The sequence below is a fragment of the Lynx rufus genome, unplaced genomic scaffold, assembly GCF_022079265.1.
Source record: "Lynx rufus isolate CCGP_SWC_20201006 ecotype Redwood Valley unplaced genomic scaffold, mLynRuf1.p SCAF_5, whole genome shotgun sequence".
Classification (NCBI taxonomy): domain Eukaryota; kingdom Metazoa; phylum Chordata; class Mammalia; order Carnivora; family Felidae; genus Lynx; species Lynx rufus.
Window position 1 is genome coordinate 36,011,193 of NW_025814867.1, and position 16,371 is coordinate 36,027,563.

The 16,371-nt window shown below is 46.6% G+C and overlaps 1 protein-coding gene across 1 annotated transcript in view; it reads left to right on the plus strand.

Annotated features, from left to right (window-relative positions):
• CLSTN2 (calsyntenin 2) overlaps nt 1-5,890 on the plus strand; it is a 397,891-nt gene extending 392,001 nt beyond the window's left edge. Inside the window, exons 13-17 of the mRNA XM_047100142.1 lie at nt 1,971-2,141; nt 2,615-2,760; nt 2,868-2,991; nt 3,662-3,846; nt 5,687-5,890. Of these exons, the coding sequence (XP_046956098.1) occupies nt 1,971-2,141; nt 2,615-2,760; nt 2,868-2,991; nt 3,662-3,846; nt 5,687-5,890 (830 nt within the window). The remainder of the gene's footprint in view (nt 1-1,970; nt 2,142-2,614; nt 2,761-2,867; nt 2,992-3,661; nt 3,847-5,686) is intronic.
• Nucleotides 5,891-16,371: the final 10,481 nt, after the last annotated feature.

Below are 16,371 nucleotides of genomic sequence, written 5' to 3' on the forward strand. Positions count from 1 at the left end.
ATATTCCTCTGTCTCATTTTGTCTAACCTTCTGTGTGTAAGCAATGTCAGCTACATGTACTGCTCTTGAAAGTAGTGGCCTTATGAAAAAGAGGTCCTATAGTGCCCTGCAGTGTCCCCTGTTGACTACAACCTGGCACTTCAGGAATGTCTCCTATGTGTGCTGTGTGTGCTCTACTGTTGTGGATAAGCTTTTGCCTTCATCACAGTAGTATCGCACTGCAGGGTTCTTTCCCTGTATTGCCCTCTAAGTAGCTTTTGTTAGTGGATGGGGCCTGCAGTTAGATCAGATATCTTCCCCCAGCCTACTACTAGGGCTGTAGTCTGGCTGGTATGTGTGATTATCATCCCGTTTTCCAAGGCCAGGAATCACTTTGGAGCAGTGCTAGTCCTTTTGGGGTTGCTTACACACTGCCAGGCTTGTGGCACTACTTTGGATGGGCTCCAGCCAAGGGCATTTTGGAGGGGGCCAGTCAGCAGAATTTGGGGCATGGCACTTGGTTTTAGCAAGGTTTGTGTACATCTGCTATGTGAGGGGACATTTCTGTAGGTGAACCTGGGTGCAGTTGCACGGCTAGCAAGTTAGGTAGCATGTGTTGGTGCTGTGCTGGTTTCTGTAGGTGTCTGTGTATCTAGACTGGGGAGCAGGGGAGGGAAATGGTACCCACCAGCTCCTTTGTTCCTAGAGCAGTCTCCCAATGACCTCTGCCCCTCTGCACACACTTTGAGAATAAAAACAAATCTCCCTTCAGTATACCCTGGGCATTTTTCAAACTGTTGCTTCTATATCTCCATGGGCTGTTGTGCTGGTTCTGAAAGGAGAGGGACAGAGTTTCCTCTCACCCTTTGGCTCCCCCAGAGCCAAACCCACTAATTTTTAATGTTCTAGGGGTTAAGCCAATTTTCAGAACTCATGAAATTATACCCAACTGGTTTTCAAAGCCAAATGGTATGGGGATTAATCTTCTCTGTGTAGGTTCCCCATCCCTGGGGTGCCTGGCATGAGCGTCTGTGTTTTTCCCCTATCTGTACCCATGGCATCCCTCCCTCCCATGGACTCGTTTAGCTCCTGAGTACATCTCTTCCCTTCCTATCCTCTTCCATGTGGCCTCTTCTCTACATTTAGTTTTGGAGTTTGTTGTGCCAGTCTTCAGATTATTTTCTGGGTTATTTACACTAATGTGGTGTTATCAAGGTATGTCCCTGGGACAAAGTGAGCTTAGGGTCCTCCTACTCTGCCATCTTCCCCAGAAGTCCCAATCATTTTTAAGTTAGGACTGCCAACCTGTCCAGCATTCAAATATTCAGACATCCCTCTGGGAAATTTGTGGTCATAAAATCAGGCAACGATGGTTAAACTGACCAAAAGCTTGACAACTAACCAGTTTACTTAACCATTTGATTATATTAACAATGCTTCTCTCTTTGGACAATGTGTAGTGATATGCTCCATATGAGCCCCTGGGTTAGATACTGAGGAGTCATTCCTAAGAAACTAGTGCCTCTACCCTTGAAAAACCCAAGGTTTGTTGGGGGTCACAGACACATATACCATGACGCCATGGGGAAAGCTAGGGAAGCATGGTAGAAAGGCACTTACCTTTTGCTTATGAAGCACCTAACTAGATGCCAGACACGATCTTCAATCCCCTCAAGACCCTCACTCTCCTTACAGATGAGGAGAGAGGTAGGTAGTTTCTCTAACATTATAAGCATCTCTGTAGCAGAGCTGGTATTCACGTATCTTTTGACTATGATTTTCGTGTTTCTCACACAAATCCATGCCCTCCAACCTCAGGGTCTACCTGAGCGTTCATCTGAGCAGTGAAGACAGTGGTTGGGATGGCACAGCCTCTTCTCCTGACCCAGCCTGACCCTGGGGTGGAGTCGCAGAGGAGGAAGATGACATACAAGGCCTGCTGTCTGAGTTGTCCTCATGCTTGTGTTTCCTATGTGTCTGTCTTCCCTCAGCCCCCAAATCAGCAGTCTTAGAAGAAATGCTCCATAACCTAGATTTCTGTGACATTTTGGTACTTGGAGGGGACCTGGACCCGAGACAGGAATGCTTAGAGCTCAACCACAGTGAGCTCCATCAGCGACACCTGGATGCCACTAACTCCACCGCAGGTTACTCCATCTATGGTAAGGCCACACTTGGCCCCTTCACCTGGTGGTCTCCTTTCAGAGTGCCTTCATGCAAGAGTCATGAGTGTGATGGCACTCTGGCACCTGTGGAATAGGGGTCATGCGGAGACTCTTGACCTCAGAGCATGGACTTATAGCCCCTCCTTCCATGAATTACTCCAGTATCTTGAGGACCTGGCCCACATCTCATTCCTGGGAACATCTACAGAAAGTAGGTGCATGCTTTATCTTATCATGTTTGATCTCAGCAAATATTATAGCAGCATTTGACAGACTGAGGCCAAACATTCTGGTCAGAGACCAATGTATTTGGAAATCCTGTGTGTCAGTTTAATTGGCTCCTTAGAACTTCTGTGCCTACTCATTGCCCTTAAGCATCCCAAAATTCAGGAGATTCACAAGTCTCAGCAGCCACAGCCTGTATCCCCCATCTTCTGCCTTCTTATGACAGGTGTGGTCTCTTGGCACAGGTGTGGGCTCCATGAGCCGCTATGAGCAGGTGCTGCATCACATCCGCTACCGCAACTGGCATCCAGCTTCCCTGGAGTCCCGACGGTTTAGAATCAAGTGCTCAGAACTCAATGGACGTTATACTAGCAATGAGTTCAACCTCGAGGTGAGTGAGCCCTGCCATCATTAGGGAATCTCACACCCACTTGTTCCTCATTTGTCTGGGCCCACCTGCCACTCTTGGTCAGCAGCACCTCTCCCTGCTCTTCCCAGGTCAGCATCCTCCATGAGGTCAGAATGTCAGACAAGGAGCACGTCAGCCACCTTATTGTGCAGCCTCCCTTCCTACAGTCTGTCCACCACCCCGAGTCCCGGAGTAGCATCCAGCGCAGTTCAGGTAGGTGGCCTTGGAGGAAGGACCTCAGGATACCGGGTGGTCACTGTGATTGAAGACCACCCACTAACAGGTATGGTGCAGGAGCTACAGGTACCCAGAAATGGGAAAGTTGGGAGCCCTACCTCTCAGATACTCACAGCCTCAGTAAGTGGCCAGTCAGGGAAAGAAGTTACACACAACATATCATAACAGAGTTTAGTACAGAGTACTAGGGTAAAATCTTCCAAGTCTTTTAGGCCTCAGAGCCACATCCTGTGTGAAGCTTTCCATGAACCCCTGCATATGCTCACACACATGCATATGTACACATATTGGGGTCTCCCACCCTTATTTCTGTTCTAGTCTTGCCATTTATATTACTGACTGGTGGGCCCTCCATCCTTATGAAATTCCACAGTCACCTGCCTGTCAGTGGACGCTGCCCTAGAGTTTGAGGGGGAAAGCCAGAGATAGAATTTACATCAGTTATTTCATTTACTTCCCACAGTTACCCATTGTATAGATGAAGAAAATAAAGCCCAGACAGGGTAAGGAGCTGGTCCAGAGTTCTACAGCTGAGAAATGGTAGAGCAGATTTTAACCTACACATGGATGTTTCATTCACATGCCATCCCAAGACTGAGCTAGTCCTTCCGTTCACCATGTCACGTGGATTCCTTCCTTGTTCCAGTGGTCCCAAGCATCGCCACAGTGGTCATCATCATCTCCGTGTGCATGCTGGTGTTTGTCGTGGCCATGGGCGTGTACCGGGTCCGGATCGCCCACCAGCACTTCACCCAGGAGACTGAGGCTGCCAAGGAGGCGGAGATGGATTGGGACGACTCTGCGCTCACTATCACAGTCAACCCCATGGAGGTGATCCCCGTGCAGGGGCTGGGATCTTGGGGCAGGATGCTTCCCCTCCACCAGCTCCACCTTTCCTGTGCTGGAAGCCCTGCCCCAACTAGCCGAGCCCCACTGACCCTTCCCTTTTCTGAGCACCTCCAGCCCATGCAACCTGCATGGACCATACTTTCCTACCAGCTGCATTCACTGATTAAAAACGTGTGAATTGCTCTCACCCTACAAACAGAACCAGACATTTCTTAAGACAAGCAGCCATGTGGTGTCTATCCCTTGCCTCCCCCGTAGTATTTAACTCAGAGCTGACTAACACTTAAAAACTGAGTATTGAATTTTTGATTAACAGTGTAAATTAGATGGCTTTGCTCCATACTTCCTGCAGAGCTCATGTAAAGGTTCAGAACAGGTTCAAACAAAAATATAACATCAATACTTGCCATTCAGTGAGGCCCCATTATACCAGACACTGCATAAGGAGCTCTGTATATACCACCTCATTTAATCTTCACAGCCCTCTGTGAAGTAGGAGTCCTCATCCTCACCAAGGTGGGAACCAACTCTGAGAGGAAAGTAAAAGTGCTCAAACTTATACAGCTGGTAATGGCATTGCCAGTATTCAACTCAAGGTTACCAGATCCTAACATTCATAACTTTCAGTTAGCCAGCAACCTCCAGCATCCACCCATGAGGGTCTAAGACCCCAGCTCTGGACATACAAATATCAAAGTACCTTTTGGTCTGCCCATGGGCCCTGGGTGCTAGAGGCAGGGGAAGGTCAGGAAAAGTCACTGAGAAATGAAGATTCTCCCAGTTTGGTCCTCAGCGTCCCCCTGAGTTGGCCTCATGCTCCAATTTCATAGCCAGAGTGCAGCTCAGCTTCTTCTAGCACAGGGTGTAGGTATAATGCTGAGTGCACCACTGTAGGAACACCAGCATCTCCCCCTCAGAGAGCTGAGCCTCAGGTGTGGCAAATAAACCACTCTGCCTAGAACAATCTGAGTACCAGGCAAGAGTGTTCTTACCGAGGGCTAACCTGCTGATTCCAATGGTCAGTGAAGCATGAGTAGGGAGATCCACTGAGGCTCAAGTATTCAGGAAAGATTTCCTGGAGGAGGTTAGCTTGAGAGAGGCCTTGAAGAATGGGGGCAGGGGGCAAAGTAGAAGGGAAGCCACTCCAGGGCCACACAACAGCAAACATCAACTCAAAACATAAATCCAAAACTAAGATTTTGCTAGAATCACCAAAAAGCTGGCCAGGAGGGTAGGGGGAATGGAACTGGAAAAGAGTGGGGTTGAGTTTGAGGACACAAGTCTCAGAAGGTAAGGGAAGGCATGGAAAATGAGGACCATGGTCCTTCCCAAAGGAGTATTTCAGAGGGGCAGTACACCTGAGTCTTGGCTTAAAAGACGACCTGCTCCCAGAGAATATAATCTCACCTGGGAACAGGCCATAAGCTTAAATGCCATTATCTCCTGGAAAAGCAAACACTTAAGGCTTGGAAAGTTCCATATAGACAGGCTTCAGAAATGCCAGAGAGCAAACCTTGGCATAAAAGGCTCATTAAATGATGGAAGGGATGGGCTTCAATGTCTTGTGTTTAAAACACACAATTTACCTTGAGTGCAGATCTTAGAATTTGCTATTTCTTCACTGTCCTTAGCCCTCCGATTTCCCTTTCACCAGAGGACTGCTCATCCAGGAGGCAGATCTCCAGGCCCAAGGATTTAGCGTGAAGGGAAAGGAATTCAAGGGGCCCAAAATATTCCCTTAGTGGAGGAAGAAACGTCTAGGTTCCAAAGCAGCTTTTGCTCAGCCCCTGATGAGCATATACCTTCTCTCCCTGACATCCAGAAACATGAAGAACCAGGGCATGGAGAAGAAGAGACTGAGGAGGAAGAGGAGGAAGAAGTAGAGGAAGACGTGAGCTCCAGCAGCAGTGACTCAGAGGACAGCGAAGAGGAAGAGGAGGAGGAAGGAATGGGCAGGGGCAGACATGGGCAGAGTGGAGCCAGGCAAGCCCAGCTGGAGTGGGACGACTCCGCCCTTCCCTACTAGTGCCCGGCTGTCTGCGCCCACCCACGTGTCCCTTTTGTAAGCCTCACCCCAGTGTACACCTAAGTCTATCACATGTCGCCTCTGATTTCTAGGACAGGTCTGGGCAGGCCCTCCCCAGTGTCCTGGAAGCCACCCGTTATGCCTTGGGCACTCCCTATGTCCCAGCCCCAGGGTAGTTCCAAGAAGCCCAGGGTCATTAGTGGAGACTTCAAGGTGGACTTTGTCCTGTAGCCCTCACTTTTCCTGCCCTGGGCTCACCCAGCATCCTGCCGGCCAATCTGCAGAGTTCTGCCATTGCTTTTCTCTGCAGGGAAGAAAGTAAGCCTTTATGTCACTCACCTCCCCCGGGTTCCCCATGGCCAGGGACCTTGGGTTCCAGCTCACTGTGCGTGTACCTGACCCAGTCTCCTCTTCCACACAGACCAGCAGGTTCTCTTTACCTGACTCTTCAGGTGGCTTCACACAGGCAAGGTGGTCAGACTTCACACACAAGAGGTCTCAGTCCTTAACACTTTAAAGGAAAATCCTTGTTGAGGCAAAATTAAATGTATAGGGAAAGGTTCACACATAGGCGTGTGCACACCCACATGCATACATACACCCTCCCCAGTTTGGAGAACCTTTCCCCTTTATCCTTTTGGAGGCCACATAAAGCTTAGATGAAAAGTCCAAAACCAAGAATAGGTCCTTGACCACAGCAGGGCCTGAACCCCAGCCAAAGCTATCTGCAAACCTACCTGCCTTGGTGCCCTGCTGGGGGATGCCACCACAGGACATTGCAGAAACCAGGAAGCACGCCACAGAGGCACTGCCCCAGGCGACAGCATGACAAGCCTGCAGCCAGGGACCAGAAGGAAAGGCTGATGAGATGAACAGCTAGGCGTCATGGTGGGCACAGATCTGGGGGACAGGGGTGAATGGTGTCTCCTGAGCCAGAGGTTAAGAAGGCTCTCAGCATCTAGTCTTAGGGTCCCTCATCACCTGTCTCACACTGTTTTTCCTCTTAAAAAAATACATTCCTCTTGGATGTATTAGGACAAGCATGAACTGTGCTGGATCTAAAATGAAAAGTTTGGAGATCTGAATGCTAGGAATTAGAAACATATCTGTGATAGTAACAGCCGCTGCTTTATTCTCATAAAAGGAGCAACACTTTGGGTGGAGGGCAAATAGATCTGAAAACCTAATTTCTTTCTTTCTTCTTATTTTAATAAGAAAATCTTTTCCACCTCCATCCTGATGTGGACACCTCATGACGAGAACTGTTGCTATAGTAACTCATCTGTGCTCTTTTGTGACCAAGAGAATAGCAGGCAAGAAACAGGGCCATCCTAGGACTTCCACGAGGCTCTGAGACCATCTTTGTTTTGAATTTCTCTGGCTTTGTCCTCAGTATGTACAATCTGTCCCCATCCTCCCGCAGTCCCTACCCCATCCCATATTGGCATAGGCACAGAGCTGGCCCCTAGTCACAATGGCATTCAGGTTCAAAAGAAGAGAATCTGTTCATTTTATTCACCATGTCACCAAAACAGAGCATAAGGGGGACCATCATCAGTGTCTTCCACCCAGTGAGGATCCGTGATAGGCCTTTGCAAAATTCTGATTCAAGAAAACTACCTTAAGTGGCTTTTTCCACCACTGAAAGTGGTTTTTGCAGATCTGTTCCCTCCTTTGAGCCTCACAATAATTATACCAGGGAGTTGGGATATATATTGTCAGGAACATTTCCCTTACGAGTAAACTGAGGTTCAGAGATTGAACATCTTGTTCAGAGTCATTCAGAGGCATAGACAAGACTAGACTCCCCACCTTCCACTCTTGGTCCAGTGCCCACCACCCTGCTTCTACTTATATTCATACTTATGCAGCTAACAGGCATTGCTGAGGACCTACTGTGTGCTAAGCACTCAGCCAGTAATGATGGGAAATGATAAAGCTAAGTGAGATGAGCTTCTCCCCCTCAGAGACATAAAAGTTGCAAAGGAGAAACAAATACGCATAGAAATTATACAAGAGACCGACATAGAGTGGGGAGAGAAGTCACAGGAAGAAGAGGAACACAATCACAAGTGCTCTTGTTTTTTCCTTCTTAGGGAAAAATGAAGGGAGAAGTTTGGAATTTTATATTCATTGAATGGAAATAGACACATCTGTGAATTCTCCCAACCAAAAAAAAAAAAAAAAACCCTTTTCTATCAGGCTGTCTGCACATCTACAAGGAGAAAATAGGTAACACTGCTTAGCCCTCCCAATTCCCTTAAAAAATTCTCCAGTTGGGCATTTAGGAGCTAACAGAATTCTCCCAAAATTATGGCAGTAAAAGCCAAATTTATGGTTTAAAACTAACTTTTGTTATTCATAAGATAATTTGTTTTTACTGTTTCAAGTTTTTATATAAATTCTAGGTAGTTAACATTTAGTGTAATATTAGCTTCAGGAGAATTTAGTGATTCATCACTTACATACCACACCCAGTGCTCATCACAACGAATTCTTTTTAATTGGATTTCCATTTAAAACATTAAGTCTGGTTTTCGTAAGAGCACCTTGCTCAGTATGTTCGGATTGGTTGGGGTGGGAAGGTGTTCCTCATGCCCTGTGGCTGTCTCCAATTTCTGCATCACTTACTCAAGGTTGAGTGAGCTATTTGGGGCATACATCAGGGAGGGTATGGGAGAAGCAGGTCAAAGTGGCATTTGGCTAGGGTAGCAGAGTTCAATCATCTGTGACTAGATTGACAGAGGGAAACAAGGGGAACAACACATCAGGACCCTCTCCATCAGCTCCTATTGTAGGAGGTCACACTGCATGTCAGCCCCACAAGTGAGACTCTTGATGCTGCTAGGTCAACGGATGTTTATCACATCCCATGCCCCACTCATCACCATGGATGAGAACAAGGAGGAGTGGTTATATAAAAGGAGCAAAAGCATCAGGTGGTATTCAGGTGAGTGGCAAGTAATGTCACTTGCCCTCTACCAGATATTCTAATTACGAGTGAAAAATGTCACTAATCAGCCCAGCATTTTCCAGACTCCATATGCTGGTATCAGGGAACCAGAACTCCCAGATGGCCCAGACGCCATGCAGCCTGGCATCTAGACAGCAGCAGCAGCAGATGCAGGCTCAGACCCCAGAGGAACAGCTGACCAATCTGGCCACAGGCCAGACCATTGTTTATCTTGCCAAGAGGATGACCAGATTCTGTTCTCTGGAGCTGGAAAATAGGCTAAAACCTCTCAAGTGATTCAGGTGACAGGGAGGAAGAGGAGGTTGAAATGGAAAAAGCCAGTATAGACTGAGTTGCCTCAATGGAGTAAAGGAATCAACCAGTTGGTCACCTGTCTTAAAGAATACTGAAAGTATATTCTAGTAAGTTAATCAAATCCTTTAAGTCTGACCAAGGCCCAAATTTATGTAGATAACAAAAATGTGATTTTAGTGGGATCTTAGTTCATTACCACTTTCTTGAATGTTCTCCATCATCCTATCAAGCAAAGTTTAGACCACACATCTCTGCAGGTAACAAGAGCTGTACCTTGTGGACATGGACCCTCCAGGGAGAGGGCTCCTGGTGGGAAGCAATGTCCTCCGTGCCTGTACATACAGCAGATGTCGGCAAACTCTATCTGTAAAGAGCCAGATAGTAAATATTTTGTACTTTGCAAGGCCATATTGTCTCTGTTGCAAGTATTCAACTCTTGCACCATAACATGAAACAAGCCACAGACAATACATAAACCAATGGATATGGTATGTTCCAAAGAAAATTATTTATGAATACTAAAAAAGCCGACCATTTGAATTCATATTTTTACATATCATGAAATTTTATTACTTTTTTTTTTTTTACTTTCAACCTTTTAAAAATTGAAAAACTCTTCTGAGCCCATGGGCCATACAAAACCCAGCAGCCAGCCAGATGTGGTCTGCGGGCTTTAACTTACACACCTCTACCATACGTTCATGAAAAGCAGTCCTCCATTTGCCAAGGAAAAGAAAATTGCTGTCTTAGACCCTTCTTTCAACTACCCAGGGGCCTTTGCCTCCAAAATGAACAGCAACTCCATAGCCCTTAATTAAGCTGTTTTAAATGTCCATGTCCCAGCGAGGAAATAACAACAACCAAAAAACAAAACAAAACAAAAACAAAAAACACCTGTTACTGGTGGAATTGACTCAAACACAGGCAATCATTCATCATTCATCGAGAACTCCAAGCTCTGGGTCCAGGAACTGACCACTGAGCGCTAACCCCCTAGAGCTCAGGGTCAACTCCCAGGAGCAGCACCTTCCCTACACGACTCAGCCCATAATGATTTCTAAGCAGGAGTGTTCATTATCTCAGACTGATTTCCATTTTAGCCCTGCTCATGCCATTGCTCTAAAAATGATCCTAAAGACTGTTGACTGAATCAATAGCAACATAATCAGTAGAAAGCCCTACCCAGCACATTTCAAAATTAGCAGTCTACTTGGCTCTATGATTCAATATTAGCAAGAGGAAGAAAAGAGGACTTTTTAACCATACTCTCATTGAAATTAACCAAATCAGTTTTAGAAAAAAATTGAGGGAGTGAGTTTAATTCTTTGAAATAATTTACGAGTGAAAAGTAGATGATTTTTAGGTACAGTCCTTCTCGGGCCTTTGGGGGATCTCCAAAGCCCCTGCAAAATACTTTGGAGGGCTATGGATGGTATAGGTTCCTCTATCTGCATCAGACTTTTATCGAGGCTGACAAGCCAAAGCCCTTGGCACAATTTAATTTTCATGTAATCACTTTCTGCTGCCCTACTCTAGGCAAAGGAAATGAGCAAAGTTTTGAAGTCTACTCCAGACCTTCATTTCCCTGCCTTTATTTACTTTATAAATTTATTCTGTACCTACTTTATAGATCTTGCTCTAGTTTTCCATTTGGCACCAACTACAAAGGAGTGTTGGCTTTATAAGGGCTATGGGCTAGATGTCGAACTTGACTCTCTCCCAGGAAGACACAAAGAGACACAAGAAGTTACCTCCACCAGCACCCCAGAAAGCAATCAAACATTCCCTGGATGCCATTAGCGAACAGATGGGATTCTGTGTTTGCAGCTATGTTCAGTGTAGTTCAGCAAATCCTTGTTGAGCATCCATGGTGTGCCAGGCCCTGTGCCAGAAACAGGGAATGGTGAATGAATGAGGCACGGCCCTGCCCAGGAGGGTCTCCCGGTCTCATGAGCTGTTGGCATGCTTCCCTTACAATGCTGGAGGTTGTCTGAGAGCAGTTGGGAAGTTGAGATGCAGACAGAAGTTTGCAGTTGGGGGATGTGGGTAACTTGCTTTTGCAGTTCTCCATCCTAAGTTAGATGGTAGGTGTGATTCTGAGAGCCCTGACACACATCGCCAAGGCAAGAGAGGAGGAGATCTCTAGGGAAGGAGGCAATGCCCCAACCTGACCCAGGTCACGTATGGATGAAAGCCAGTCACCCTGCCCATCAGGTAGATATCACGTGGCTGTTGATCTGAGGTTTGAAACTAGGCCAAAGGAAGTTCTTAAGTATGAACAACAGGATGAATTCTTAAGCATGAATACCTGGAAAGTAACCCAGCTATAGAGGCTGGTATGTGCCAAGTTCCAAAGGCATGAAAAGCCTGATGTGGGGGAGTATCCCTGAGGCCTGAAGTCAGAGCTGAGGAGGGAAGAAGGGCCTAACCTTTCAGGACCAGAAAAGGGGCCACAGGACACTGTAGAGCAGAGGTCCTCAAGGTGCATCCCTGGACTAGAGCATCACCTGAGGATGAATGAGAAATGCAAAATCTTGGGATCCACCTGAGAGCTACTACACCACAAACCAGGGGTAGAGCCCAGCTGTTTATGTTTTAAGGCTCTCTGATCCTGATGCACACTAAGGTTTGAAAACTGATATAGAGCATGACAGTGACTTCCACGGCACTGGGAAAGGAGGACTAACAGGATGAGAGACTCAATCACAAGTGTAGAAGCCAGGGGGCTAAAGGAGACTTCCCCCATGAAGCCTCCAGGGCCCTCTAGACTCTAGTCCATAGTCCCTTGAATCAGTGATTTCAAGGAACCTTAAGCCTAGTACCAACTCCACTCCTCCCATGGGGCAGGAGCCTCCTCCTGCTGGTCTGACCCCTTTCATCCTGAGAGAGACACAGTCCAGGAGAGGCTACAGTGAGGTCACCTATCCCTAGGGAGGCTGCCTTCCAGAGTCCCATAGATAAGCAGCCCCCTGAAGGGCCATATTTTAGGGGAAATGATTAAACCGTAGCAGTGTCCTTACATCGCCAGGAGAACTGGCCCCCACACAGCCTCTATGCTGTGGAGCCACCAGGGCCTATATAGTGGAGTTGGGTCATCTAAGGACACTGCCAGATTACTGCAGTGCTGCTCCATATGTAATGGGACCAGGGCATGCAGCATCACAATCCAAACATAAAATTGGACAGAGAATGAATGGCTTTTCTTGGAAGGGCAGTAACTCATTGTGGAGGATACTAAATGTAGGAAGCAAAACCCAAAAACAAACCTGCAGCATTCTCTACAGACATAATCTGTGTTGGCCTTGGCATCTCTAAGGCCTGCAAATGTGCCAATCTCCACCAATTCCCTTTTCCCCCAACTCTCAGAAGCCTGAGGTCTGCTGATTATTGATTTAGGTTTTTGATTCATGGCTTAAACTCTGTAGAGGTCTACAACTTTTTTGGGAGAAATTAGTTGGCACTCTATTGGTCATTTACACCTACATGTGGTGCAGAATCTCCTCATAGAAGGATTCCTGACACTAAAAGTCAGAGGACCTGGGCATTGGGTCTTGGGGTAGAAGTTCAGAGGAGGAATGGGCTGGAAGGGAACCCAGACATGCGGTCATGGATAACATGCCCCTGCTGCTTAGTTCCTAAGAACCCACTTCCCTCTTGATCAGAGGCACATTCCTGGTACCATCAGCCATGTCCTTACTGAATCTTCCCAAATGCCCTAAAGGATATCTCTAGCCCAGTTTGTGGAAACATCTTCTGATTAAATGTCCAACCAATCCCCTGAGACTACAGTGATCATATCAAGAGCAACCACTGCTAACACATTAGATTACACTAAAAAGAACCAGTAGAGTTTTCCAGTTGTTTGTGAGAGGCATGGGGGGAGCAATCCCAAGAGGTATCCACGTCACTTAGGTCTAGAAGAACTTTCTTTACAGCCTGGCCTCTCTTCGTGAATTCTCTGATGTGACATCTCTCTCCCAAGACCTTAAGACAATTTTGTTTCCCTGAAGTCACTTATTATGAAGTCCCCTGTGGGACAAAAGGACAAAGAATGGGATGGTAGGACATGGGTGGAAAGGCTTCAAGTAGTTCTGTTTTCACTGGCAAGCTTAGATCTGTGTACAGTCAGACAGAAGGATCCAGAGCTCTGATCCAGCCAGAACACCAGGCGGGGAGAGTAAGTATGAGAGGAGCTCACTGGGAAGGCTGGGTGTGTCGTTGTGTGGGCCATGCCAGCCATTTGCATTTGTCAGAAACAGTGGAGAGAACTGGGTTCCAACTCCAGCGAGTTCTGAGCAGCAGACAGGAGCTGCTACCTCTGAACCACTGAGGAGATACTTGTCCAGAGTTCTCCTTGATAATGGTCGACTGAATAAGATGGAACCACAGTGCTCAGGCCCCGATAGGGACACTGACCAAGTCCCAGAAAACATGGTTTTGTGAGGCTGTATGCCCCCTCAGCTCTTGCCTCCTCTGCTATCACAGACTCCTCTCATGACAAGAAAGGTCACTTACTTGTCACAGCACCATGGGTGCCTAGCACAGCATCTAGCCCACAGCATGAGCTTGATAAATGGTGAATTAAATGCAGTATCAGAGATCACCTGACCTCAGCAAAGGATGTGAAAAATTAAGACGCTTCAATGGAAATAGACTCCTAAATCTTCTTAGTATATAGGTTGGGGTCTTTCATAAAATCAGACCAAGGAGGAGTGGAAGTGCATAGAGGGGTAGAAAAAAGAACAGGAGTGGGGTTGTTTGGATGGCTATAACCTGTCTATAACCAGTAAAAGGTGCCCCTAAACAGAGAGTAGGGTTAGAGGAGCCTTGATGGGCCCACTAGGTCCACCCGCTAGGTCCTAGGCAGCATCCCGACTGAGGAAAGGAAGCCCTCATCTGTTAATGACCCTAGTCCTGCACTGCTTTGCAGTCCCTTTTACCAGGTTCACTGCAGAGGAGATCCGTCAAGATGAAGCTCAATCCCCAACAGACTAATGAAAAGAGGGCAACAGACATGAGAAGAGCCAAAACACAGACAGTGTATATTAATCACAGGCAATAGAAACATGCCGGCTTTAACATCTGTTTGCTTTTATCTGGAAATTAAAATGCATCTCTGTTGCCCAGACCCTTTTTCCTGAGCATTCCAAAACAGAAATGGGACACATACACACACACACACACGTGGTAAGGGTACTTTTCCCCAGCAGAAAGAGCTATCTGAGAAAGGAGCCCATAGATTGTGTCTATTTGCAGGAGCAGAGAATGAACCATGGGTCTCAGCTAGAGTCCATGCCCTGTGAAAAAGGGAGGGGAAGGATTCATTAGGGCCTCAGTGACAAGGGGCTCCACTTGGGCCTGTGGGTCACAGATAGGAATATAATGTGCACAACCCTGCAGAACACCAGACCATCCATCCTGGGCAATGTGGAACCCACCCATGAGCTCCTCCCTTGGCTGCAAAGGAACTGCTGATGTGCAGGATTCAGAAGAGGCCATGCACATCTTCACTTGTAAACTTCAAGTGGTGGAAATAAGGCAAAAGTTTTTTGGAAATTAGGAAGTTAGACTTGATAACCCAGGGCTGATCACTCAAAAGGCAAGGAAAGAGAGACTGAGGAGAAAGCTGACTCAGAGGGACAGGGAAAGTTGGAGAACAGTGACAGAACAGGAACACCCTCATCTGGGAGGCCAGAGCATTTCTCTGGACTGAAAGGCTCTATCCAAGTTTCAGCAACCTAGGGGGAAGGCTGGCTGTGTGACCACAGAGGCAGTCAAACCAATGCCTCTGAAGTCAGACCTGTTCGAGGATTTCATTCTTAATTGAACTAGTCACAATGGAGCAATCCACCTGAGTGCTTCCAGCCTGACCTTGGTGGCTTCCAAAAAAAAGTTGTTGATGCCCTGAGCTAGACAGCTTGGAAGGAAATTGAATAAAACCAGCCAGTAAATTTAGAAAAGAAACTGCATGTAGAATTTGGTTGTTTTCAAAGAAATCTGTAGGTATTAGAGTTGGTTGTGTTATGTTGTTGGCATGAACACTATCAGTAAGGTAAGACTGAGTATGACTTGGTGGGGCATTCTTTGGAAAATTAGTTAATGTGTTAAATATGAGTTATCAGAGATAAGTAGACTAAGGACAGCCAATTATGTGTGGCATATGTGTATACACACACACACACACACACACAATGCACAAATAAGTAAGAGAATAAAGATGTCAATGGTCCTAAGACATTTTCAATTCCTTAGAAGCACAGGTTTGGATGTTATACTTTTTCTTATTATCCTCATTTACTTTAAGTTCTCAAAGCACTGGGAACAGTGCCTGGCACATAGTAGGAGTTTGGTAAGCACTGGGAAATGGAAAGTCCAGCTTGTCACTACTTGGTAAACACTCGGTACTCACTATACCCCAAATTAAATGAGCCATAGAGAATCAGGCTGGCTACATCCCCCTCTAGACCATCACAATCTAGCTAAGAAGAGGCCTTTAAGAATTCAGAGATTCAGAGCAATGTCCAGCCAGCTGCAGGCATTGGGTCTGGCTTTTGCCAGGATGCTGTACATAGTGGGATTGTATCACTTAGGATGATGCACATAGTGGGTCTATTTCACTTAGGATGCTGCACACAGTGGGTCTGTATCACTTAGACTTCATCTGCATAACACCTAACAAGCTATTTCTAGAGGGAACAGGGCTGGGGGCTCCCCTCGTATTGCTTCTGCCATTTCCTAAACACTTGGTGCAATGCTGTTGGGTTTTGCCAACTTCGGGCACAATTCTGGAACTCAATGGAACCATTCTGGGCTGTGTCAGTCTAAAAGGTCTAGTGATTTCTTCTCTCAGCCTTTCCCATCACCCATATCTGGAGATGCCACCTCCGGGGTGGGCCAGTGTGTATCTGGCGCATGTCAGACTTCTGAGCTCATCTAGCTGCCTCAAAAAATGAATTCTTTTAGTCTAGAAAATGTACTTATTTGCTAAATATACTACTGTGTATGATGTGATACAATGCAAACTTTGGACTATCTTGTTAGGAGGACTTAAGCGTTTATAGAATGTTGAATTTAATTTCAGGAAAGTACACTGTCATCTTGCTCAATGAATCAGGTTGCCCAATCGCAGATGATCAGAGAAAATGCCCCTTCCCCTCCCCACACCTCTCAGCCCTGCCCTAATTGAGCTGTCCTGTCCACTCCAGGCTGATGC